The sequence below is a fragment of the Monodon monoceros genome, unplaced genomic scaffold (genome assembly GCF_005190385.1).
Source record: "Monodon monoceros isolate NGI ecotype Baffin Bay Population unplaced genomic scaffold, NGI_Narwhal_1 Super_Scaffold_10, whole genome shotgun sequence".
Lineage (NCBI taxonomy): Eukaryota > Metazoa > Chordata > Mammalia > Artiodactyla > Monodontidae > Monodon > Monodon monoceros.
Window position 1 is genome coordinate 34,149,649 of NW_021703766.1, and position 27,328 is coordinate 34,176,976.

General features: G+C 46.1%; 1 protein-coding gene across 1 annotated transcript; it reads right to left on the bottom strand.

Moving 5' to 3' along the window:
- Positions 1-1,847: 1,847 nt before the first annotated feature.
- On the bottom strand, positions 1,848-19,191 carry CUNH16orf78 (chromosome unknown C16orf78 homolog). The gene is made up of 5 exons (XM_029235772.1): positions 19,042-19,191; positions 15,088-15,256; positions 14,497-14,613; positions 4,380-4,632; positions 1,848-1,995 (listed from the first exon to the last, which is right to left on the bottom strand). The coding sequence occupies exons 1-5, from the start codon at positions 19,189-19,191 to the stop codon at positions 1,848-1,850; spliced, it is 837 nt and encodes a 278-aa protein (XP_029091605.1).
- Positions 19,192-27,328: the final 8,137 nt, after the last annotated feature.

Here is a 27,328-nt window from a genome sequence, read left to right on the forward strand (position 1 = left end):
CTGAATATGAATATTTATTAGACAAAGGAGACTGACTTCTCCTCCCTTTCCCCTGTGGCTCAAAGGAGAGAACATGGGCTCAAACGGCAGCAAGAGAGAGGCAGATTAGATAGGCAGAAGGACTTCCTGGAGGTGAGAGCACTCAGTGCAGGAAAGAGGTTGGCAGTGACTCATGCAGACCACTGAGTCAGTGGGACGAAGTGAATGCCTCTGAAGATGGTTTTAGGTTTTGATTTTGAATGTGACAATACCGACAAAGTGCCTGACACTTGGTGATGCTCAGGAAATACCTTTCTTTCCCCTTTTAGAAGAGCTGGTTCTCCCCAAGAACAGGTATTTGCTGGAGAAAGGGACTATCGTCTAATTGTTCACAGCTGGTTTCTTGAGATTCTAGCTGTGGGCTCTGTCCAAACATCGCCGGGCTGCCGTGCTCCGGGCACACGTCTCTGAGCTGCCCACAACCCTAAGGGGCTCTGCCTTCCCTTAGTGGTGACTTGAGTGGGTGCATGGGGGGATTGGAAACCTCCACACTTTTGCTCTGACTCCCAAGGGCAGTGACTCTCAGTGGAGAGAGCCACTCACCTCAGAGGGGTCACTTTGGAGCCTCGAGATGGGGCATGGAGATTTAAAAAGCATATGGGGTGGGGGGCAGTGGAATCCCTGCCCTTTTCGTATATGGAGGCAGAAAGTAAAACCTGGTTAGTGGGGCCCAGCTGGACCAGCGGCTATATCTGATCCCCTGGGGGTGTTCACTAGCCCTGGAGGGCTCAGGGGCCATTTAATTTTTGGACTTACCACGAAGGGCACGGGTTTGGAATCAGCAGCTTTTCAACAGGGTTTGACTCAACATCGATAGGCCCAGTTTTAAGGACCCCTCCTGGGGAAGCCAGGGCTGGGAAATCTGCTCCTCATTCACTGTAGAAACTAGGGAAACAGCTCACACGTTTATCGAGCTCTTGTGTGTCAATGTCTGTGCTTCATGCTTCACATGGAAGCTCTCGTTTCCTCTTCTCAGCATCCCTGCTCAGCAGATTCCATCATTAGCCCCATTTTACAGATGAGGAAACAAAGGCACAGAGAAGGGTGGTAACTTGCCAAAAGTCACACAGCTAGTAAGTGGGGCAGTTGGGATTTGAACTTACTTGAATGCTTACAGGGACCTCCATTGGCCGTTGCTGCATGAGAGGAAGGCAGCATCTCCGAACTGTCGGGCAGGATTTGCCAGGAGCTCCGTCAGGCAAGAACGGGAGACTAAGGTGAGGACACTCTTCCCATCCCAGCCCTGCCGCTTCTCGCCTGTGTGACTCTGAGCCAGTTCCTTGCTCTCTGTGACTTCTCTGAGTAATCCTTGTTTACCTGAGTTGACAGAGTCCTCTCCCTCCTGCCCTCCCGATCAGCTTCCCACCCTACACACACGAGGACCAGCTCCCCGCAGAGCCGTGTCCGCCACAGGAGGTAGTGGGGATGGCTGGGCAAGACCTGGGGTGTATGTGTCCCCAACAGCCCCTCAGTACTTTGTCTCTCCTGAAATCCCTCTGGAGGCTCTGGGCTCCCATTTCTCACTTCTTCTAAGGCTTCCTTTCTAAGAAGGCTTTTTCAAGGAGTGTTCTTTGGGGGGTGGGGAGGAAACCTATAGTTTCTCCTGCGTTGGTTCTGACTTGGATGGCGAGGACAAAACACTACGTCAGTGCAATGATCCAAGCAGTCTAACCTTGTTTCCTGATCGCTACTGTCGTAAGGGGATGCCCCAGGTCTGAAGAGCCAGGTGTGGTGTGCCAGAGGGTGGCGTCTGATGGCCGAGGGTCCAACAGCGGAGGGGGCTTGAGGTGGCCGGGAAGAGGAGCTATTTAGAGGGCTACACTGATGTTTTGGTTGAACACCTTTTTAGCATCTCTCTCTTCTTCAACCACGTGGGGGTGGATGTCCTCGTTCATTCCTGCATCCTTGCACAGCTTGAGCAAAGTTCGAATATTGTTCTTGGACAACCTCAGGTATCTGTGCGAGACAAGGCCAAAGAGGTCAGTTGAGGGTGGAGTCACTGCAGGCGTAAACTTCATTGAAAAGAGCTTAGAGTTAAAGAGCGACAGTGTGGGACCTCTGTAAGGGACTGGCCGTCCAGACATTTCTGGAGCTGACAGAGGTCTCATAAAAGACTGGGACACCCCACAGACTTGGTGGGTGTTTTTATTGGTATAACTCTTTTGGAAATCAATTTGGCAACATATATGCCAAGCACCTCCTGCCCCACCCCCCAAAAAACCAGGTTTATTATTTTTGACTCAGTAATTCCACTCAGGTCCTCAACTTATCCCAAGAAGAGAATTCAATGGAAGGAAAAGCTACATGAACAAAAGTGTTTATTTTGGGGTTATCAACAATAGGAAAATAGGAAATTCCATCAACAGAGGAATGGTCAAGCAAAAAATGAAATATCCATTTCAAGGACTCTTCTGCTAGTGTTAAAATGTTGTTAGGAAGAAGAAAATGCAATATGGCTGTGACGTTATTGCCAAATGGGGAGAAAAAACCAGGATGCAAATTGTTAGGTGTTTTCTCTCATCACTGCCATGTGTGTATAATCTGAGTGAGTCCAAGGACTGGGGGAAATCCAGGACAGTGGAAATAAAGGCTGAGAAAACTGTAGGAATAGAGGTGAGTATTTTTAATAGTATTCAAACAATTACAATTTTCAATTAAAAATTAAAATTAAAACACTGATTTAAAATATTAGCTAAAGCCCCACCATTCTGACTTGTACTGAGGAATAGGACTGATGCCATTTATGTGATTTAGACAGTATCTCTGCCATCATATTCCTTATTCCACCATCAACTTTGACCTTGCTCCCAGCTTTAGTATAAGGAGGGAGGCCCCCGATTCAGGCTGCATTCCGGTTGGTTAATTTGCTACAGATGGTGGGGGAGGAGTTGCATATTGATAGAACCTGGCTTTTCTACCCATTGGGAATGGTCTCCCTACTCTTTCCTTTTTTTCTTCTTTCTTTTTTTTTTGGCCATACCTGTGGCCCACAGGATCTCAGTTCCCCAACCAGGGGTTGAACCCAGGCCCTTGGCAGCGAAAGCCTGAAATCCTAACCAGTAGGCCACCAGGGAACTTCCCTTCTCTTTGAAGATCTGCCCAGAGCTTCCCTGTTCTTACAGGCAGCTCAGACCTCACTCACCAGCCCCTATACCTGTACTACCTTTCCCCGACACGGCTCAGGTCAGCCGCACCCTTCCCTGACCAGCCCAGCCCCAGGGGGCAATCTCACACATATCTACCTGTGGACGCTCACTAAGATTGCAAAGGACAATTTCATCCTTTTCTTGGGTGTTTTTCTAATGGCTTGTTAATTGCCATCTCTCCAAATATTCTCTCCCCCTACCCTGTCCAAGTCTCTTTTGTCCCCACCATGGAGCCCAGGTAGGCTGTCTTTGGCCAGAGTCAATTAAAACCACTTTATCAATTTGAAACCCATAGCCAAAGTCATCCAGCTGTGGAGGTGGCATGAGCCAGAACCCCCTCTAGTGGAAGAGACTGCCTGTCCATCTTTCAATCAGTTAGTCAGCCAGAAGAGCAGGACTGTGTGATGGGGCCCTCGGACGCCAGGTATCTGAGGCCGTCTGAAACCTACAGGCGAGTTCACTGCTGTGAACTCTACAAGGCTGACTACCTTAGTCTCTTGTCCTATTTCCTCCTTTGCCAAAGTTTCTGAGTGTTGTCAGTTACATCTTTACAGTAAAGAATAACATTGGGCTGGGGAGGGATGCTTGGATTTGGGGGCAAAAACCAAGCTGTTTGGTGTTGCTGAAAACCAGTGGGTCTTGATAAGTATGACAAAGAACAAGGAAGAAGTGAGACCCCTTGGTAAGAGCAGTAAATACCAAATGGTTTCATACTTTGTTCATGGTCCCCTTGGAGTCTAAAACCCCAAACGTACAGCAGGTAGCCCTGGGAGTGGTGGCTACTGTCACCAGCAATTCAACACCATTAGTGTAAAGGATCTTGGGGGAGTTTCCTGTTAAAACAAGGCCACAAACAACTCATTCTTTCCTTTGTGAATAATATTCATGGTTTCTTTTGTGAAACAAAGAGAAATTTTAGAAAGGTCGTGTATGCGTCCAAAGGCGTGGCGTCAAAATGGCAGCACCTAAATGTCGTGTCCATTCAGGAGACGATCCTCTAGCGAGTGAGGCTGCTCAGAAACCCAACAGCTTCAGCCCTGGAGCAGCCCTCTGGGACTCAAAGACAGAGCCCGGACATGCGGCAGCCACCCTCCCTTGCTCTGGGCTCAGCCCAGGTGCATGAACCACAGACAGTCGTGAACAAAGCCTGGTCTTGCAGAATGCGCCCAGCCCCACCTGCACAGGGCTGCTCACCGGCAGCTCAGCACCTCTTCTGGCTTCAGCATCCTTACCGTCTCCATCTTGGGCTCGCTGCCCTTCTCCATGAGGCTCTTCAGCTTACGCTCGTAGGAGGCGTCGGGCGTCTTGCCAACCCAATCTCGCAAGAGGGTTGACTTCCGTGGGACAAAGATAGCATCCTGTAACATGGGTTCTATGATGCTTTGTTGATGGTATGGCGTTGAGCGCTGAGTGGTCTCTTGGGTGATTTCATCCTTGATGTCTAAGTCTGAAATTGGACAGATGTCACCAGGGAGTTAGATCCTGGTAGGGGTGAGCAGTAGGGTGGACAGGAAGGGGATGAGACCTGGAAGGCTGCAAGGGCTTCAAACATTAGAGATATGAGGTCTTTTCAAGGCTTTGGCAGGTTCTCCTTAGCATTTGTTTAATCCCCATTCATCTTTTTCTCCCTCCTTTCCCCTCATCTCCTCAACTCATTCCCTTTCACTCCTTTCATTCATTTCCTTCTCTCAATCTTTTCTCCCTCCCCAGAGAAAATTCACCTAAAGTGAATGTTAGCCTAAAGGGGGGTTAGGGGAAGGTATCAGAGGAGATCAACTCTGAGCTGGATTTTTAAAGGACAAATAGTTTATCAGATGAAAAAGGGAGGAACAGCCTGGGCGGACAGGAGGAACAAAGACACACATATATGAAATGAAGTAGTGAGGGTCTGATGTTACCCATCAGACTAGATGGGACTAGAGCTTGGAGACCTTAATTATTTTCTTGTTAAACATACTCCTCTGTATTTTACAGATTTTTACTTGTGCGAGTGGAATATTTTCTTTTCATTTCTATTTCTAACTGGTGCGACTAGTATAGAGAAAACACTACTGTTTAAAATTTTGTTTTCTAGTACACCAACAACCATACCAGATTTTATTATTATTATTATTATTTTTGCTGTACATGGGCCTCTCACTGTTGTGACTTCTCCTGTTGCAGAGCACAGGCTCCGGACGCACAGGGTCAGCGGCCATGGCTCATGGGCCCAGCCGCTCCGCGGCATGTGGGATCTTCCCAGACCGGGGCACGAACCCGTGTCCCCTGCATCGGCAGGCGGACTCTCAACCACTGCGCCACCAGGGAAGCCCAGATTTTATTATTTTTTGACTAGAATTTCTTGAGTTTTGTAGAAAGGCAATCATATCAGGAGAAAAATGAAAATATATCCCTCTTAATATTTATAAAATTTATGTACTCCTCTTGACATGTTGCATTTGACAGACCCTCCAAAACTATGTCAATAATGATGATAGCAGTCATGCCTCATTTTGTTCCTGATTTTAATGAAAGTGATCCAGCATTTCATCATTTAGAATGATATTTGCCACTATTTTTGGAATATGTTTTATAATATTTAGCAGCTTTGCTCTTGGTTTACATAGAGTTTTTATTAGTAATAATTGCTTGATTCTATTTATTGCTTTTCTATCATCTACTGATCATATGGTTTTCTTTTAATTTCTTGATGTAATAAATTATGTTATTAGATATCTTGATATTGATTAACCGAACCATTCATAACCTGCTATAATAAATTCCACCTGGTCATGGTTTATTATTCATTTCATATGTGGATATATTTGCTATATTTTCATACATTAAGTCTATTTGCTACAATTTTTTAAATCATTTAAAAATCATCTATTATTGTGAGATTGGCCTGCTTTTTTGCCTAATCTTTTAAGTTTAAGGTTATGATGGCTTGTCAAATTAATGCACAAATGTCTGTATTTTATATGGCCTGCAATAGTTGAAGTGACATTGGGATTATTTGCTTTTTAAATGTTAGGTAGAACTTGGTGTGAAATCATTTGTCCTGGTGCCTTTTGTAGTGGGAAAATGTCTACCATCTTTCAATTTTTACCTCAGAAATTGCTCTATTCAACTTTTCTACTCTTTACTATGTCCATTTTGATAATTTATAGTCTGATAGGAAATTATTCATTTACGCTGGATTTTCAAATGTGTTGTGTAGATGTGCATATAGTATTCTATTATAATTCATTTAATGTATTTTTTATCTTTGCTTATGCATCCTTTCTCATATAAAATCTTGTATATTTTTGACTCTTCTTTTGACAAGGCTCACGATAACTTCATACTGTTTGTCACTTGGTTTTTGAAAAAGCTAGCTTTGGCTTTATCTTTTTAACTACTTTTAATCTTGTATTTCATTAATCTTAGCTGGTATTTAATGTATTAATTCTCTCTTTTTCATATTAATGATTTCTTCTATATCATTAAATTAATAAAAGTGTTAATTTTTTTGTTTGTTTTATACAGACAAGAACGATTACTTTTAGTTTTTGCTGTAAATTTTCTTCTGGGCATAGATTTCGCCTTCATCCCATGGATTTTGGTATGAAACAGACTTATTTTCAATGGTTTTTTTCTTTGAAATAATGGTATTTTAGGAGTGTTTCTTAACTTCTGTTGAGATCACCTTTTCATTTTAATTCTAATTATTGCGTTAGGACACCGTAGGCGGCCCTGAAATCTTTACTCCTGTGAAGGTTAATGTTTTCTTTTCATGAATATACAGATGATGTTTAGAAATATTCTTTGGTCACAGAAAAATGCGTGTCCTCTGTTCAACTATAAAGTTATGGTTTGTTAATTACACGGTTAGATTCTTCTAGGCACTTACTGTAATTGCCTCTTTGATCTGTCTATTGGGTTCTGAAAGAGGTATTTTGCAGTCTCCTACTATAACTTTATTTTTGTCAGATTCTCTTTGCATTTCTAAATGTTTATTTAACTACTACTTTTTTGTTGTGTGTAGGTTTATTGTTATTATTTGTTCTCTTTAACATTTTAAAATATCCCTCTTTTACCCTGTTGTTTCTTTTAGCCTTAAACCCACCTCATATGTTTGCATTTCTTGTTATCTCTTTGCCTATCATTTTTTCATTCTTTCTATATCGCGTGATTTTAAGTGTGTATCTAGATTTTGATTTTTAAACCAATTATTTCCTACTTTGGTGCCTCTGCCCTCTTCTAGGGCATTTTCTATAGATGAATGGATAAATGGCTGAGAAAGTCCCTAAATATTTCTGAATTTGCAAATATCATTCATTCACCCTGACGGTAACTTATATACGGGCTGAGGATAGGATTATGAGATTATAAGTCTTTGCTCTCAGTAGTCTATAGGTGTTCATTTCACTTCTAGATTGATGCTAATTTGACTCTTTTTCCTTTGTAAGTAAGTTGTTCTTCCTGTAAGCTTGCAAGATTTCATAAATAAAATTCAGGAATTTTACCAGGATATGTCTGGGGGAGTCTAGACCTTCTACAATTACATAAATGGAGGGAAAGTGGCCTGGAGAGAAGCTTTGACTTGCCCATGGTCTCAGAATGAGTCAGTGGCTGAACTGGAATCTTTATGTCCAGAATGGCTCTCTAAACTGACAGCTGGCCCCTAATAGAGTGATAGGGTCAGGTGGTGTTAGCAGTCTGTGTGTGGTGGAAATTGGTCCTATGTTCCAGGAGAATCCTGAGCTACACATCTTCATTGACACAAATTGAAATCCCTTGGAGAACGGGCCATAGCCTTTCCTGAGACATCTGATCCTCTTCTGGGTCAAGGTAGGTCTCACGTAGGAAAGAAGAGTAGTAATAGAAAGGGTAATGATAATTTTACATATTAGCTAACACTTATTGCATAACTTATGTGCCAGGCAGTGTTCTAAAGCCTTTCTAGGGAAGGGGGCAGCTACAGTCTCACAACCATGTCACATCCATTGAACAAATGGGAAAGTGGAGGATTGGAGAGATTAAGTCATGTGCCCAAGATGCCATAGACAGTGGTGGATCCAGGAAAACGTGAACCCAGGTTGTCAGTGCCTTTTTCTGGGAGATTATCCTGGCTACCCTCTTGGACAAAATGTCCCATGTTCCTGAGTCCATGGATGAACAGATAAGTTAAGATTTCTGGTGAGCTATGTTTGGGACTCCAGGGACTGCTCTGTACTCATAGAGACAGAGTTGGTAACTGCCCTCCAACTCTCCGCATTAGGAATGCACCCTTGCCTGGCATGGGCAGAATGCTCTGAGCATAGTGGGCAAGGAGAGAAAGCCAAATGAGTTCCATTTTCTTAGTCTAGATGCTCAGACTTTGTCAAGGTTTACTTTGGAAATGTGTTCCCAGTGTTTTCCCAGCATCTTTTAGAGGCCCCTAGCCAGAATCACCTTTTAAAAATTCAAATCTAACTTGGTAGCTTCCTTCCTAAAACTTTTCAATGACTTGTCATTGCACTCAATCAGGTTTGTGCTTTGGAAAAGCCAATGTGAGACTTCTGCTTCCAGCCAAGATAGGGTAACAGGGACTGGATTTATCCTTCCATCTTAAGCAGCTATAAAGTGGGGCCAGATACATGAAACAGGCTTTTTCAGACATTGGACAACAGGTAATTCAGGGCAGTGGCTCTTGAGAAAAGGAAGAGGTGAGTCCCATGGGAGCCCCAGCTGAGAGCTGGGAGATGCTTCCAGGTTGCAGCACAGGGAGGGGAAAACCTAGATAATATCTAGCAGTTTCCCTGAGTTGGGGAGAGAATAGACAATTTAAATGGGCCAAGGAAGCTAGAATTCACAGGGCAGAGTAACAGGAGAAAACTGCATGGAGAGCTGCAGAGATCTGCAGAAGCTTCTCTCAGCTGAATACTAGTTATGCAGGAGAGGAAACTACATAGATAGAACTGGTAGACAAGACCACTAAAACAGCTATTATAACTGTATAGCTCTGTATGTTCAACAAAACTTGAGCATGCTAAGGCAAGACACAGAAGGTTGAAAATAACCCAGATTGAAATTCTAGACATGAAAACTACAATGTCTAGTATGAAAAATACATTGGGTGGGATTAATAGCAGATTAGGTATTGTAGAAGGAAAAATCAGTGAATTTGAAGACATAGCGACAGACACTATACAAAACGAAACACAGAGAGAAAAGACTGGGGAAAAATCCTACTGAGTTGCAGAACTTCAAATATGTGTAATTGTGGTGCCTGAAGGAGAGGAGGAGAGTGGAGGAGTGAAAATATATTTGAAGAAATAATGGTCCAAAATTTTCCAAATATGATGGAAACTATAAACCAAGAATCTCAACAAACCCCAGACACAAACACAAGAAACATGAAGCAAACGACATCAAGACACATCATAACCAAGATGCTTGAAAACTTCCAAAGAAGTCAGAGGAAAAAGATACGTTACAGGGAACACATACATAAAGATGACAGCCAACTTCTCACTGGTGACAATGCAAGCTAGAAGGCAGAGCACAACTTTAAAGCATTGAAGAAAAAAGCTTGTCAGTCTAGAATTCTACACTCAGCAAAAGTACCTTTCAGAAACAAAAGTGAAATAAAGACCTTTTCAGATATATAAAAGCTGAAGGAATTTGTCACCAACAAGCCCACACCATAAGAACTGTTGAAGGAAGATCTTTAGGCAGAAGGAAATGACTCCAGGCAGAAAGCTGGACCTGTGTAAAGCAATGAAGAGCACTAGAAATGTTAACTATGGATAAACACTGAAGTCTCTCTAAAAGATATTTGCTTAAAGCAAGAGTAATAACAGCGTATTGTGGGGTTTATAATAACTTATGGAGAAATACAGTGAATGGCAACAATATCCTGAGGGTTGGGAGAGGAGAAATGGAAGTATACTCTTGTAAGTTCCTTATGTTCTACGTGAGTGATACAGACTATGAGGTGAAGGGAGGCTGTGATATGTCAAAGATGAATCCTGTCAACCCTAAAGCAACTACTAAGATAGCACAACAAAGAGTTATAGTTCACAAGCCAACAAAGAAGATAAAATGGAATCACAAAAACTACTCAGCCCAAAAGAAGGCAGAAAAACAGGACGGGGAGGGCAAAGAATAGATGGAATAAGTTAGAAACAAATACCAACATGGTAGGTTTAAACTCAACCATATCAATGATTACATTCAGTGTAAATGGTCTAAATATCCCAACGGGAAGATTGAAATTGTCAGACTGGATTGAAAGTAATGCAAGGCCCAGTCATTGGCCGCCTCTAAGAAACTCCCTTTAAATATAAAGATCCGAATAAATTAGAAAGGCCAGTTTGGTAGCCGCAGAGGAGGAAAGCTATTGCAGGTTCTTAGGGTCGGGGTTCAACTTAAATAATAGTAGTTAAAGTGGAGAGGAAGTGAAAGGCACGAAAGGTATGAGGGAGGTACAATCTCCAGGACCCAGTAACGGGTCATAAAGGGTCGTGGAGGGAGACAACTTCTGACTTGGGCCACTGTGCTGGGCCAGTGTGACGGCCCCTGTGAAGGGGAGGCATGGGGGTTTGCGGAGCCTGAGGGACATCCAAGCTAACACTGGGAGCAGGCATGTAGATGGAACTCAGGAGAAAAGGCTGTCTGGAGATTTGGATTTGGAATTCACTAGACAGAGGTTAAAGCCACTCCTTTGGATAGAATCAGCCAGGAAACTTGTATAATGGGATGAGAATGGCAGTACTGATCAGTGGGGAATTCAGAGGGGAAATTGAGGTCTGGGAAGGGGGAAAGAAGGGAAGGTTGGTTAGTAGCAAGTTAGAAATATACGAGGTTAATAAATTTAAGTGGAGATTATGCGCGGGTCAGAGAAGCCTTAATGGAATCAGATGAAGCAGGGGAAAGAAGCCCACCAAATGGGGATATTTTGCATCCTTTATTCACAGAAGTGAGGTGACCCAAGACCGCAGCTTCAGCTTAGCTATATGGATCTCTTTTTTTTTTTTTTTTTTGCAGTACGCGGGCCTCTCACTGTTGTGGCCTCTCCCGTTGCGGAGCACAGGCTCCGGACGCGTAGGCTCAGCGGCCATGGCCCACGGGCCCAGCCGCTCTGCAGCACGCGGGATCTTCCTGGACCGGGGCACGAACCCGCGTCCCCTGCACCGGCAGGCGGACTCTCAACCACTGCGCCACCAGGGAAGCCCCCATATGGATCTCTTGCTGCCTTGCGTCTGGGTTGGGCTGACCTAGTGGCTGTATTGGGAGGGGGGCAAGGAGTCAACATGTATGGGTGAGCCCTCAGAGGGGACCAGGACAGGGTGGTGAAAGAGGAAAGAAAGTAGAAGAAAGTGTGCTCAGGGAACTCAAGGGAGGAGAGGCAATGGAGCAGAAGGGAGTGGCAGCAGGCTGTGGCATCCTGAATGTGCCACATGGTAATCAGTGGAGGGACAGGGGCATTTCAGCAGTTTAAAGGGAGTGAGTGGGAGTTTTTGTGAAAATTAGGTGAGGTGACAAAGGCGAAACAGTCTTCTCTGAAAAGCAAAAGTATTCCACACGGGTGTTGTCACTGTTGTTCCTATTAGCTTCGGTGCTCTGGAGCCAGGGACAGTTAATATCATTCGTTCAGAGCACTCACAGTGTTTTGCAGATCCTGATTTTGTGGCCATCACAACACTGGAAACACAGAAGAGCAGGAGTGGTTGTGATTGCACAGGCTGAGTTGTCACATTCCAGTCCCGAAGGTGGTGGGGAATGTTTGATGGTCATGCCCACCAAGTCACACAGAACCATGACGTGGAGAGTGGAAAGAGCTTACTCTTCCAACAGGGAACTTGGGACACACAGGGGATCTGGTTCTTGAAAATGACGCTAATGATCTGGTTGCTGAGTGGGGCTGAGGGAGGTTAGAAATAGATGTTCTGGTCTAGAATACTTTTCCTTGATCGACACTTATACCATCTTAGACTCCTGCTTTAGCCCTTAACTGCCTCTACGCCCTTCCTAGAGGCTGCACTCCCAAACCAGATCCTGCTCACTCATTTCAGGCTTCCTGACAGCCTTCACAGTAAGTTCCCCTTGCTATGCCCAGGCTCAGCCCTGACTCAGTCCTGGGCGCCACACCTGGATGCACAGGTGGTTCCTGGATGTCTCTGAACAGCTGCTGCACTTGAGGGACGTGAGCACCTGCCGACCCCCAGTGGCCATTGGTTGTATTACATTAGGAGAGGGAAGACTGCTCTCCAACAGGGTGGTTTTGTGCGAGACGGGGCTGGGCAGATGCAGGGGGAAACGCAGAAGACAAAATAGCTGGCGAGTCAGCCTGCCCTGCTGGCATCTTTGTTCAGTGAAATGAAAAAAATGAATCGACTCACATGAGAGTTTCTCTTAGGGAAGGAACTGCCTTTGTTTAGGAAAATATCTTGATAGATTACATTGAGTGTGGAATGAGACAGTGAAACAAAGGAAACAAGGTGATCCCTTGATGTAAGAAGCCAATGGGAATGTGCGGGGCAAGGAAGGCAGAGGATGGAATGGAGGGGAGAGGAAAGAGGAAGAGGGAGAGCTGGGCAGAACCAGGACTAGAGTGAGACAAACGAGGTACCCAGGGGACAAAATTTAAGGAGGTGCTTGCTCTCAGGCTCATGAAAGTGCAGGGTTGACACCTGAGAGAGGGCACCTCCTTAAATCTTGTGACTTGGGTGCTTGGGGTTGAGGAAAACATCTGGAGGCCACCCCTGCAGGAAATGTAGCCAGAGAAATCTCCTGGTGGCAGGGGACAAGGATTTTGAAGAACAAGAGGGGATTGTAATCAACTTCTAATGCGTTTGCTGTGAAGTCTGTGATGTAATTATTTCCCTTTGCTGCCCGAAACCTTCAGTAAAGTCTGCTTATACATAAAGGCTTCATGTGAAAGGTTTGGGGAGAAGTGAAGGAAATGTGTTCTGTGTTTGGGTTGGCAGAGAGCAGGGAGAAGGGAACAGCCACTGGAAGTGAGACCTACAGATGCTCAGGGTCCCAGCAGGACCAGGACACTGAGAGTGATGGGAAACTTGGGGAAGGTGTGGGGCTTCCCATAGGACATAAGTCAATCTCTTTCTACTTTTTAAATAAACTTTTTATTTTGGAGTACTTTAAGATTTACAGAAGAGTTGTGAGTGGGTAATGTGGGTGCGAAAGCTGTGTGGCACCTTCCACGCTGCAGGGTGCAGGTGAGCTTTCGCACCCACATTACAGAAGAGAGTTCCTATACACCCTTCACTCAGTTTCCCCTAATGTTAACATCTTACATAAGCAGGGAACAAGCAATTAACATGGGCACATTACAGAGCTTTTCTGGGTCTACCAGTTTTTTCACTGAAGAGCCATTTTAGGATTCAGTCCAGGATCCTGCCTTGCATTTAGAGCCAATCATATTTAATTCCGACTGGCAAATAACTACAGTTTGGTTACAATGACTTTTTCAATGAAAAAGAAAAAAAGAGCTTTTCTTGGGCACAATGGGGGCAGTTTGTACAGGAGAATGAGCCCTTGCTTGGAGGCTGTTGCCCCTCTTTCTTTGGGCTAATTGGAATCCCTTCCAGATTTCTTTTTTACCATACGCCTCCATCCCAAGGGGGCAGGCACAATAAATGCATCTGTTTTTCCAACACAGCCCATCAGAGAACGTTAGCAAAATGTTTACTTAGAAATAACCATTTGCTAACATTTATTGAGCACCTACTCTGTATCAGGCTAAGTATGTTCCGAGCCTCAACCCACAACTATACTGTGAGGCAGGTCATGTTATGTTTCATTCTATGGATGTGGAAACTAGACCCCAGAGTTGGAGTGGCCTGGGATTGTATAACATCTCATATACAAGTGTTGTCGATCGGTGGGGCTGGGATTTGAACTCAGGCAGTCTTGGCAATAGGTATCTGGCATAACCCAAGCCCACCTCTTCTTGGGTGCAAGCATCACCTGGCAGATTTCAAGCCAGCAGGTGTGGTACCTTCTGTAGCACCTTGACATTGTCACAGTATCTAAACTAGTTAGATCATTTGGACATGAGGTTGATGTCACCAAAATGGCTTCAGGAACCTGGGGGACGTTATACTGGCTTCCTGAGAAGGGAACACCCTGGTGCCAGCTGAGCCTTGACATCCGCTCGCCTCCTGTCCAGGTCACACCCCCTTGCGCTGTGATTCCCCAAACAGTCACGTGGGGCTCCTGCATACACAGAGGTTGGGTTGACATGGATGGTGCTGCCCTAAGGATGCTGTGAGCCTTTGGTCCCTCTGATAGGAGGCCAGTTATGAGGACAGTTCTGGCATCCGGACCAAGGCGCTTCCCTTACCAGATTTCCTAGGTGCATCCTTGGGGTAGTTGCCCGGGGTCATGCTGCTGAAGCGTTTTCCCTTTGCTTCCACTCTGTAGAGCCTTCCCCGTCCTCTCTGGAGCTTTGCCCTGAGGCCTGGGAGGGGAGCTGGAGAGACATTACAGGCTAGAGAACAGGGATCTGGCTCCGCCTCCTTCATTCCCGAAATGAACAAGTTCAAGGGCTTGCTGAAAGGCAGGCGAGGGGGCCTAAGGAGAGTCCTGCTCTGGGTGCTGGGACACTGGGACAGGGATGCACACTGGTGTTTGCTCACCAGCACCTCCCTTCTGTCCCTATAGCTCAGAGGGAGGCCATGAGGGACCTTGGAAACCACAGCCTTCGCTGGCGGTCTCCTCTTTCCAGTGGCACTCCTGAGTGATTTAGGGGAGGGAGGTGGCACCCGGGAAGAATGAACTCTACCACAGCGGTGCAAGTCTTCCCACCGGGGTGTGCAGAGTGTTGGGTGGGGGCTGGATGGGTGGAGGGGGCAGGTGATCCATTTGGGTGCTAGTGTGGGGCAGGAGTGAATTTTAGAGCTTTAAATTTTAAAAAGAGTAGCCAATCCCCCACGGGAGCAGAGTGGGTGCCCCTCCTTCACGTGGAGACAGTGGTGGGGCTGTGTCACCTGCTTAGAGAATGCCACCTGGTGGTTCCCTCCCTGCTGGTTCTGGACCTTTTGGGCTTTCTTTTCTTCCTTCACATGTGCTGCAGAGAGCGTCACCACCTTGGGTTTGTTCTTCTGAAAGAACAGGGAGAAAAACCCAGTGGCTGGCCCACTGGGCATAGACCAGCCCTGCACCCTGCAGCGTGGAAGGTGCCACACAGCTTTCGCACCCACTCTGGCGCTCCCTTTCCCCCTTGCAGCCCCTCTGCCTCCTGACGCACCCGGTGTCCATATCACACCACCCCCAGGATGGCCTTCCAACCCCAGGTCTGGCTGTCCCTCTCCACCTCAAAATCCATCACTATCGCCCTCCACGTGAGGGCCCCATGCCCCAGCCTGGTAGGTATTCCTTCTGGCCCTCAGATGGCCTCTCTCGCTGCCACTTCCCTACCGCGACCTCCAGTCTTCAAGCCCAGCCAGGGCTGCTCCCTGTGCCCAGAACACCTCCTCTCCTTGTCCCACTCCCACCCCGTCTTGTCCTCCCAGAGCTGTGATCACAATGCCTCCTGCCTTTCTATTTCCCTGGGTGTTCCTGTCTGCCTGCTGGGAAAGGAAGGTCAGGCACATGCGAGTCCGTTCAGAGCACGTGTGCTCGGCCCGAAAGCTGCCGCCAGGAGCACCCAGGGAAAGAGTAAGGCTCATTAGGGAGCGGCAGGGCCCATCGGGGGAGGAGCCCACAGACGCACATCCAGACCCATGTCTAAGGGGTGGGCATGGGGTGCTGGAGCATTGTGGGGAAGCTGAATCAACGAGGTCTCCTCTTCGGGTGTGCCGTAGGGTGTCGGGTTCATGGGGTGTTGGCTGAGACTGGTCTCCAGGGCTGACGGCCCGGCTTGCAATCCTGCTCTATGGCTGAGTGTCTGAGCAACCTTGGGCAAGGGACGGCTCTCTCTGAGGACGGGGACGACTGCAGAACCTACTTCATAGGGTCATAGTGGGAAATACACGAATCACTGCGCAGAAGTGCTAAGCCCTCCATGAATGTTAGCCACACTGTATGGGCGGAAGGAGGGTTTGGATAAGCCATCTGGATGTGTGGAAGGAAGCTGTCCAAGGTCCTGCTTGAGGCCATCAAAGGACGGGGTGCTACTCAACTTCAGGGCTTTGTTTGGCTTAGTGGGGGGAAGGGGCGCAAGCTGGGTCCAGGGCTGATGCTGCAGGGTGATTAGAGAGAGACTAAGGCCGGCTCCCCCGCGGGTGACCCACCTCCCACCTTCTCTTCTCAGCCCTCAGCCTCTCCTCAAGAGCCACCTGAGTAGCTACCAGCCCCCATTTTTGGAGGAAGCTGAGTGGAATGGATGTGGTGATACCACAGACCCAAGGAAACTGCAATAGCCACGATTCAGTGGCCCCTGTGGCTGAGACTTTGAGACTTCAGGGGTCTTCATGGATTGCAAATGGATCACAAGGGGCACAGCCCTCTGGGTAGCTGCATAATCGTGCTGAAGTGGAGAAAAGCCTGGATTGCCAGGAGAAGGGAGAGGAGGCTGCGGACAGCACCCCTCCAACCGTCTTCACTAAAGTGTCCCCCGCCACCTGCCATACGAGACCTGCCACGGAAGCATCACCCTCTCTCTCAGGAGCGTCTTTCGAAATACAAATGCTTCTGGTAAGGGTAATGATGCTTGAAGATTTAACTGTATTTTCAGATTAAATTGTTCCCTCCCTGGGTCCAAACTTATTTACAATAAAAGCCACATATAAGGTAAAGCTGTGAAAACATTATTAGAGTATAATCTTTTGAGACAAATATCATACGATATCGCCTATATGTGGAATCTAAAAAAATGGTACAAATGAACTTACTTACAAAACCAAAGTAGACTCACAGAGGTAGAAAACAAACTTATGGTTACCAGGGGGTAAGGGTGGGGGAGGGATAAATTGGGAGATTGGGATTGACATATACATGCTACTGTATATAAAATAGATTACTAATAAGAACCTGCTATATAGCACAGGGAACTCTAGTTAATACTCTGTAATGGCCAATATGGGAAAAGAATCTAAAAAAAAGAGTGGATATATGTATATGTATAACTGATTCACTTTGCTGTACTCCTGAAAATAATACAACATTGTAAATCAACTATACTCCAATAAAAATTTTTTAAAAAGGAATATAATCTTAGTACGAAGAGATGGGATCAAACATATTCATCATAGAACTGAATATGATTTCTGCGAATGAGTTCTGAGAGGCCCAAAAATGGGGGGAAGGGGGAGAGTAGGTAAATCACTAACGCCTCAGAGTAAAATATGTTTGTCAGATGTGTTTACACGTATCTGATGGAACTGGCACTCCAGATCTCTCTGACTATAATTGACAAGTAAGCACATAACCAGAACAGGAGCTCCCCTGAAAGGCAGGGGCCGCTGAACCGGGTGAAGCAGGAGAAGGGGAGGTGGTGATGGTGCGTGGGCCCGACAGCCCACGAGCTTGGAAACTGGATAAATCTGAGGTTGAGCCCTGGCTCGGCCCCTCACTAGCTCTGTGAGCTCAAGCAAATTATTCCTCTTCATCTCAGCTTCTTATCCTTCAGCTGGTGGTAAGAACGGTGCCTACCTTGTAACCTTGCTGGGAGCAGTTGACCAGACAGCTCATTGCAGTAAGCACAGGGCCTGGCACACAGGAAACGCTTAATAAAAGTTATCATTGTTCATAGTAATGCCGTTTTCACCCATTTTTCTCTGGGAGTCAAGATTAGGTGGCAGAGGCCACTTTCTGCAGAGGAGAGAGACCACTTTCCAAGGGCATGGCTTAATTTTCTGTAGACGATGGGCCCAGAGCGGAACTCTGGGGGAAACTGGGGCAAAATTGGTTGTCATAGTTCCTGGAGAAAGAGGAAAGGGTGGTGCTACAGACTGAATGTTTGTGTCCCCCTAAACTCCTATGCTGAAATCCTTATGTGATGGTGTCAGGAGGTGGGGACTTCAGGAGGTTGTTATATCATGAGGGTGGAGCCCTCATAAATGGGACTAGGGCCTTAAAAAAGGGCCCCTGAGAGCTCTCCTGACTCTTCCTCTTTATCAGGATATAGCAAGGAGGCAGCCATCTATGAACCATGAAGCAGGCCTTCATCAGACACCAAATCTGCTGGCACCTTGATCCGTAAGAAGGAAATTTCTGTTGTTTCTAAGCCACCTGGTCTATGGTATTTGGTTGTAGCAGCCCAAATGGACTAAGACAGGCGGTTACAACTAGTTCTAACGCAGGATAGAAAGGAAGAGGTATGTTAGCAGGAGTCCCAGTGGGGCTAGTGGAGGTGGAGAATGCCCTCTGACCCTGGGACCATCATGTGGATGGAAGTGCCTGGGGACAGTGGGAGGACCCATTCTGAGATCATCAAGACACTAGAAGCTATTGCCTCTCAGCCCTTCTCCAACACTGACCAAGATGGCTTTAAGGTCCCTTCACCTCGACTAAACTAGGTAGGTTTCTTCCTGACTCTAGGACCTTGACCTCCCTTTTCCTAGAACAATTCCTTTAGACAATTTACACCTGTAAATTCTTTCTCTGCCCCTTTGAGATGTAAATCTTCTCCCAGCCTCTTGCCCAGCTTTATAATCCAGGAATGTTTTTCTCCAGAGCTTGGGAGCCATCCCCTTGAAATGCAATCATCAGGAAAGATAGCATTCCCATCTCCCAGTCTCTGTGGGAGGGTAGGAGCCTAACTACATAGGGATAATTAGCCAACAAGGATGGCCTGATCACAGTGACAATCTCTCCCCATGTCCTCCGGTGCTTTTCTACTGGCTCACCCCAGTGCTGCAAACCCTCCCCTCACCCCATCACATCATACAGTAGTAGTCTCGAATGAAGCCTTCCTTGCAGGTTTTCTTTGACAGTAAATACACACCTGGAGAGCTTGCTTCTTCTTCCCCTGCCTCCGCTCCAGCCACTCCAACACCCACTTGAGGTCTGACATCCGCCTCTCCTCGGCCGTCCTCCACACATACTTCCTTTCTGTGGGCAGGGAATCCTTCAGGTCCTCTGAATACTCTGTCATCATGGAGCCTTGGTCATGCCTTGGGTGGAAAGGTGGCACACTCTTGCTTTGTTGAACCCTCTGCCTCTAGTTGCTGGCCTGGATGACTCAGATGGTAGGGTTTTGTCCCCTAGATGTGAACATAAATGTGAACATAAAGGGCAGCGTTAGGCCAGAGCCGGGATATTAACCTTCAATGGTAGGAGATCCAGAGGGTGATTGTGAGGTCACTGTCAGGCTGTCCATGGGGGTCAGAGTGGAGCAAGACACTGGTTTCCCCTCTTGGCCACTGTCCCTCTTTAGGCACTGTCCATCACTTGGACTCTGCCACAGCCTCCTTTATGGGCTCTCCACCTCCATTTCTACAGAGATCTTATTAAAACAAAGCTCAGCTCACCTATCTCCTTTTCTCCAAAACCTTCAATGACTCCTTGTAGCTTATAAAAAGAAATCTAAACTTTCTTAGTCTGGTAGGCTTTCCACAGTGTGCTCTAATTAGACTGAAGATTTGTATAGCCTTAAGTACTTTTATAGTCATTGAACAGAGAGTTATCAGATGCCTACTACGTGCCAGACATGGTGCTGGAGATACAACACAGATGAAGACATAGTCAGACCTTCTAAAACTTATGGACTAGTGGGAAAGACAAAACAGCAGGCAAATAATTACCCTGTGAATCCATAATGACAAATGAAGATGTGTGCTCTGAAGGAGAGGACTATAATTCTAAGAACTAAACAAAACAAAAGAACTAGACTTGGATGGGTAATGAGTAGATCACACTTGGGGAGTGGCTGGAGTTAAAGGGTAAGCTGGTCTCAATGGGGCTCTGGGCCAGGGGGACAAGCGTGTGCAAAGGCCCTGTGGCAGGATTGAAGCAGGGAACACTTGAGGAATAGCAGAAGGCCAAGGTGGCTAGTGTACTAGGTAATGAGAAATGATGCTGGAGATGTGGGCAGAGGCCGGACCAGAGAGCACCTTGGAGGTCACAGGTTTGCTGAGACTGGGAAGGAAAGGGAAGCAAAGGGAAAACAATAAAGGGAATCAAACATAGGGGAGGGAGTGACATGATCAAGCTTCCTTTTTTGTTTTAGTAAACTTTTATTGATGGAAACTATATGCAGAAGTGTGCCAGAATCACAAGTAACTAATGCTCCAGAAATTCCCCCTCATGGCCCCTGCTAGTCACTACCTCCCTCCAAAGGTAAGCAGTGCTCTGACTTCTAATTTCATAGATTTCTTTTGTCTGTTGGAGTTTTATATAAATAGAATCATACACATGTAGTCTTTTGTATCTGGCTTCATTTGTTTTACAATATATTTGCAGGATTTTAGCAATGAATTCTTTAGTCTTTGTGTATGTAGAAATGCTTTTATTTTTGCCTTCATTTCTGAAGAAAAATTTGCTGGATAATAGAATTTTTGGTTAACCGTTTTTTCAGCACTTTGATGTGTTATTTCATTCTCTTCTGCCTTTCGTTGTTTTATGTGGGAAGTCGGCTGTTAATCATATTGTTACTCTCCTGCATATATGTCATTTTTCTCTTGCAGATTTTTCTCTTTCAAATGTCTGCTATGATGAGTCTAGGTGTGAATCTCTTTGTATTTATCCCACTTGAGATTTGTTGAATTTTTTGGATATGTATTTAATGTCTTTAAATACATTAAATTCTGGAAGACGTTGGCCATTATTTTTTCCATTATTTTTTTCCTGCCCTTCTCTCTATTTCTGGACTCCCATTATACATCTGTTGGCAGGTTTAATGCTGTCCCTCTGGTCTCTAAAGCTTTGTTCATGTTTCTTCAATTATTCTCTTCTCTGTTCTTCAGACTGGATAATTTCTATCAGTCTATCTTCAGGTTCAATCTTCTTTCCTCTGCCATATATAATCTGATGTTGAGCCTTTCTAGTATAATTTTCATTTCAATTGTACTGTTCAAGCCCAGAATATCCCCTTTTAAAAAATAATTTCTTTCTCCTTATTCAGAATCTCTCTTTGTTGATTCATTGTTGTCATGCTTTCATTTAAAATTTAAAACATAGTTTACTTTAGTTCTTTGACCATATTTTAATAGGTATTTAAAGTCTTTCAATTCAACATCTGGGAACACTCAGATGGTTTCTATAGACAGCTGTTTTTCTGAGTATGTGTCATACTTTCCTGTTCCTTTGTATAACTTGTCATTTCTTTTTGTTGACAATTGGACATTAAAAAATATAGTAGTAACTTTGGATTCTGATTCACCCCTCTGCCCTCAAGGTTTATTGTTACTGTTTTTTCATTTGTTTATTTTTAAAGTAACTTCTTTAGGCTCTGTGAACCAGACAATCCCTGTCTGGGAATCTGGGAATCCTGTCTTCCCTATGGTATGAAGCTGCTGAAGTTCTGATTAAATTTTTTATATTCTTGTTTGTATATTTAAGCCTAGCTTCCTAAGCATTGTCTCTGTGTCTACACCTGCATATCAGATTGGACAGAGATTGTGCTCAAACACCTCAATTATCTGTCCTCTGCTGATCAGTCTGTGTGTGGGTAGGGGAGCCGTATCAGTTATCATGTTGCTACATGACAGATGATCCCGAAGTTTAGTGGCTTAAAACAAAAGCATTTTCTACCACACAGTTTTTCTGGGTCAGGATTTTGAGTGTGCTTTAGCTGGGTCCTCTGACTCAAGCTAAAATCAAGCTGCTGGCCAGGTTGATTGGCCCAAAAGGCTTGACTGGGAAAAGATGTACTTCAAAGCTCCTCATCTGGTTGTTGGCAGGACTGGGTTCCTTGCAGTCCATTGAACTGAGTTCTTTCTTTGCTGGCTGTTGGCAGAAGGCCACCCTCAGTTCTCTGTGACATGTGCCTCTCCACAGGGAAGCTTACAACATGGCAGCTTGCTTCATCAGAACAGCAAGGGAGAAGAACTAAAGAGAGGTTGAGAGCAAGAAAGAAGTCAGTCCTTTATAACCTAAACTTGGAAGTGACATCTATCACTTCTGCCATGTTCTGTTTATTAGAAGCAAGTCACTATGTCCAGACAACACCCAAAGGAAGGATTACACAGGGCAGTAATCCTAGAGGTGAGGATCATTGGGAACCATTTTAGAAGCTGCCTATCCCAGCAGTACATTCAAAATTCAGGCCATTTTCACACGGTCCATATCATTTACTTTCTACTGGGCTCTTTCTTGTCTCCTTTACACACATTCACAGCCTCAGGGCTGGCCAGGAGCCTGTGGCTTGATTGAGCCCTTTCTAGTTTCTGTGGTGCATGCATGCAGCTTTAGCCAAAAATATATATGCCCAAACACAACGGCAACATTTGTCCAGTGGAGTTGTTGGCCTACCTGCTTTTCTGACTTGGAGATTTTCACTTAAACCAACAAGGCTGCCAAGAGTGGGTGCTGCTCTCTGATCCAAATCCAGTGAGCCCCCTTAAACCAAACCGGAGAGACTGCCCCACCTTGGTGGACCCTCCCTTCGGACTGAACTGGGAGGAGGGGAATGGGAGCCGCCTCCAGCTAGAATGCCATAGATTCTCACTGTTATTGCCCAAATTTCCAGTTTCCAAGCACAAATGCTGTTCCAATGGTTGTTGATGTCCAGAGTGCTGCATGGTTGTTTTGATCAATTTTGCCCAGCTTTATAATTGCATTTTGGGGAGAGGATTTACGATATTCTCACTCAGCCGGAGGCAGAAGTCCCCTGCCAATGCACACTTTACGTAACACATTTTGGAAGACCCCCTTTGCTATCTTGCAATAAAATACACATATTTTTAAAAATTACCATAATCCTCCAAACAACAACAAAAAAAGAGGAATTAGAAAAATATAGTCTTCCTTTGGGCGTGTGTCAATATTTTAATGTGTGGTCTCAACTAAAATAGAAGACGTGTCTCCCCAATTTTCCAAACTCCTCTGAGGGAATGGTACAACTCCACTGAAAACCAATGAAATAATCTATTGTAATCAATCAAGAATGGCTAGGATGGGTGGAAGCAGGCAGGGTACAGTCACACGGTCTATCCCCATTCAGCAGGGGCTGTGGGCTGGGGAGGCAATGATAAGTAGGCATCAGTACAGTGAGCAGGTGAGTGAATGAGCAAGTGAGTGAATGGACAATACCTGGCGCCTAATCTCAGGCTTCTTCATCCTAGGTTTCTCTTCCCCAAATCTTCAGTAGAGGTCACATGTTTCTAGAAGCCCTATTCTGAGGTTGAAACTGGGGTAGCAGAACTCTACTCTTGTGAACATAAGTATTAGTGCTCTAGGTCATCTGACAGCCATCACTGTCATTTTGAGAGACCAGAGGCCAGGCCACCCAGGTCCCAGAGGATCATCTCACGGGACAGGAGGGTGTTCAAATCAAGGAACGTTTACACATGTGTCTCTGGTGCCAAGCACCGTGCTGGGCACTGAGGAAGGAGGACCCAGAGATTAATCAGAGTCAGTCCCTGCCCTCATGGAGCTTGTTGTTTCCTTAGGGAGACATTTACAAAGCCTGGTGGGCACTGTTGTGTCTCCCCATTCTCCCTCCACTGCTGCCCCTTGTAGTTTGGGTGAGTAAACACTGCACCAATTTGAGGGAAGGGACCAGATTGGTCTGAGCCAATCAACATGCGGCCTTCCCCAGGTTACCGAGATTGACACAGTAGGGGCCCAATCAGCATGGAATGGGGAGCTTTTGCTAGAGATGTGAGGAAACAGACTCTCTGTGAATGGTGGGGCATTTGGATGTAAAGCCTGGAATGGTGGTGGTCATTTTGTTCTGATGAGGGAGGGAAGATACCACGAGGATGAACCCCATTCAAAGAGCAGGGCAGAGTCATGAGGCTCACTGAAAAATTGAACCAGTGTCTGAGCTTTTCAGACTTTTAATGTGTAACTCAGCCTGAGTTGTGTTTCCTGTTACTTGCAATCAAAATCTTTTGTGTGATACGAACAGCTAATACAGGGGAGATGGTGCAGTAGTGACATTACAAAATGTGTTGTGAGAGCACAAGGGAGGGCATGGTGAAGTCTGCTTCGGGGGCTGAGAGAAAACTCCACCGAGGAAGTATTAGAGCTAGGTAGGTCTTAAAGGATTTTGCAGAGTATTTTTTTTTTTTTTTTTTTGCGGTACGTGGGCCTCTCACTGTTGTGGCCTCTCCTGTTGCGGAGCACAGGCTCCGGACGCGCAGGCTCAACGGCCATGGCTCACGGGCCCAGCCGCTCTGCGGCATGTGGGATCTTCCCGGACCGGGGCACGAACCCGCGTCCCCTGCATCAGCAAGCGGACTCTCAACCACTGCGCCACCAGGGAAGCCCTTGCAGAGGATTTTGACAATAGGAAAATTACATTCCAGATGGAGGGAACTGCATCGACCAGAGCACGGAGTTGTATGGGGAGGCAATACTCTGTGTGTCTAAAGAGTGGAGACCTGGGGACAGGGAGTGCGGAGCTAGTCTGGAACCAGGGAATGAAGGTACAGGGATGTTTTGTTGCTTTAGAAAGCTCATTCATTCAACAATTAGCTCTTGAATGCTTCTGATGGGCCAGGTACCTCTAAGTGATGTGTGCAGAAATAGGGGCAGGTGGGGAGGAGAGTGGGCAGGCTGAGCTGGAGAAAGTCAGGAAGACACCTGCATATATAGAAACAACATCAAATAGAGCACTGTTGCCAGCAAGCCTGGATCCCAAGTCCAGATTGGACCTGGGATTGAGTTGAGGGTTGGGTGAAAGAAATGAAGCTTGGGAATTTGGCGGTGCAGTGGAGAACAATGCCCTCCCCCCTCCCCCCCACCAAATAGTACTTATTGAAACAAATTGCAAGGCAATTTATTGACATGATGTTCATTAAGGTTTTAATAAAAAGCCATTAGGAGCAATGGTGCAAAAGAAATAGAAAGTCTTTAATCCATTTTGAGTTGATTTTTGTGTATGGTGTGGGGGAGTGTTCTAATTTCATTCTTTTACATGTAGCTGTCCAGTTTTCCCAGCACCACTTATTGAAGAGCCTGTCTTTGTATATTCTTGCCTCCTTTGTGAAAGATAAGGTGACCATATGTGTGTGGGTTTATCTCTGGGACCTAGAGTCTGTCATACGGAATGAAGTAAGTCAGAAAGAGAAAAACAAATACCGTATGCTAACACATATATGTGGAATCTAAAAAAAAAATGGTTCTGAAGAACCTAGGGGCAGGACAGGAATAAAGACACAGACATAGAGAATGGACTTGAGGACATGGGGAGGGGGAAGGGGAAGCTGGGACGAAGTGAGAGAGTGGCATGGACATATATACACTACCAAACGTAAGGTAGATAGCTAGTGGGAAGCAGCCGCATAGCACAGGGAGATCAGCTCCGTGTTTTGTGTCCACCTAGAGGGGTGGGAGGGAGACGCAAGAGGGAGGGCATATGGGGATATATGTATACATATAGCTGACTCACTTTGTTATACAGCAGAAACTAGCACACCATTGTAAAACAGTTATACTCCAATAAAGGTGTTAAAAAAGAAAGAAGAAATGGAAAGTGTGGTTGGGGGAAGATGGTGTTTTTCCATGCTTTCTGTCATCAGAACCAACATGCAGTCCTGCCCCCAGCTGGCACATCCCTAGGCTCACTCTTCCTGGCTTTAGAGCCTGGCTCTGTCTTGGGGACAGAGGGTGGGGGGTGGGTTAAGAGAGATGGAAACTCAGTGGGCTGTACCCAGGGAGCCTTGACAAGCTTCCCTCCCTCTCTGCCTCCCTCCCTTTAACAGATATTCTGGCAGAACCTAGGTAATCAAGAGGCTCTTGGACTGCAATTGAAGAGCCGAGATTGCAAGACCGGACCCCTGAGACATTCCGAGGGTCAGAGCTGGAAATGCTCTTGGACCCCTGTAGTACTCGCTCTCATTTCACAGATGAGGTGGAGCCCAGAGCCCAGAGAGCCCAAAAGACCTGCCCAAGGTCAAAGCCAAATAGTGAGACCTGGGAATTCCATTAATAATAACAAAGCCCAGAATCTGTAGACTTCCTCCAAAGAATTGGGGGTCTCAAATTCAAGTGTGAAGTAGGTAACATAAAGGAGTGAAGCTGGCTGAGTATAGGCAGTAGGGAGTGAGTGGTGAGGGGGAAACGGGCAAGCTGTCCCTCAGCTATGGCCCATTGTGGCCATGTGGGAATGTCAGCCCCGTGGGGTCAGATCTTGTGATTTTTAAAGAGAAGGCAAAAATCCAACTGTTTATGTGAAATTAGTTGGAAACAAACTTAAAAAGAAATGCTGATTGGGCAAAACCCATGTGGCCTTTCTCAGGCCTGGGGTTGCCCGTTTGTAGCCTCTGCCAGAGCCTCTGCCAGAGCCTCTGCCAGAGGCTACAGCTGTCAGTTAGTAGCCTCTGCCAGAGCTGTCAGCGCAGAGGACAGAGGAGGAAATTGAGACAGAGAGAAGGGGAGGTGACTTACTCAAGTCCACTCAGCCGGGAATAAGTACATCCAGGACTAGGACCTGGTTCTCTTGACCCCCAGCCGTGGGGTTCCAAGAGAAAGGAGTCTGAGAAACAGGGTTCAAGCATCAGCCCCCCTCAAGAGTCAAGGAGGCCTCAAGTGTTGCGATGGGTTTGAACACACCTCCATCCTTCCGGGCTCAGGCTAGGGGATGCCTGGGGGCGAAATCCACAGGGGGTTTTCAGCCTGGTTCTGCATGGTTCCTGTAGAGATGGGCTGTCTTTTTTACTTGGTTTTCTTTTCCGGCATTTTAATACTCAGTATCCTTGCAGTAAACAAGGGCCACTTAAAAAATATATAATCTTATTAGTGAGAACCGGCTTCCCTGTGGCTGGTCCAAGTTCCAGAGAGCAGCCATCGGTCCCCGGTGTTGGCAGGGCAGCTGCAGTGGGTGGCTCTCTCAGAGTGCCACATCTACCCTAGTTTCTGAGGACACTCCAAACAGATGTCTCAGTTAGGCCTCAGGATGGCTGTGCTGTGATCTACATACTCAGAGCCCTGCAGTCTCCTTTGTCCTGGGAATGTCCTTCCTTTGCTCTGCAGGGCTCCAAGGAGGCCGCTGCTTCCCAGGGGCGCAGACCTTGGGCTGGATGCCTCTGAAGGTGCTTAAAACGCCGAGCAGCATGGAGCTGGGGAGACTGGGCTGATCAGGGAGCCAGAGGCCTCAGCCGAGACTCGCCTGGCTCTGCCTCGTT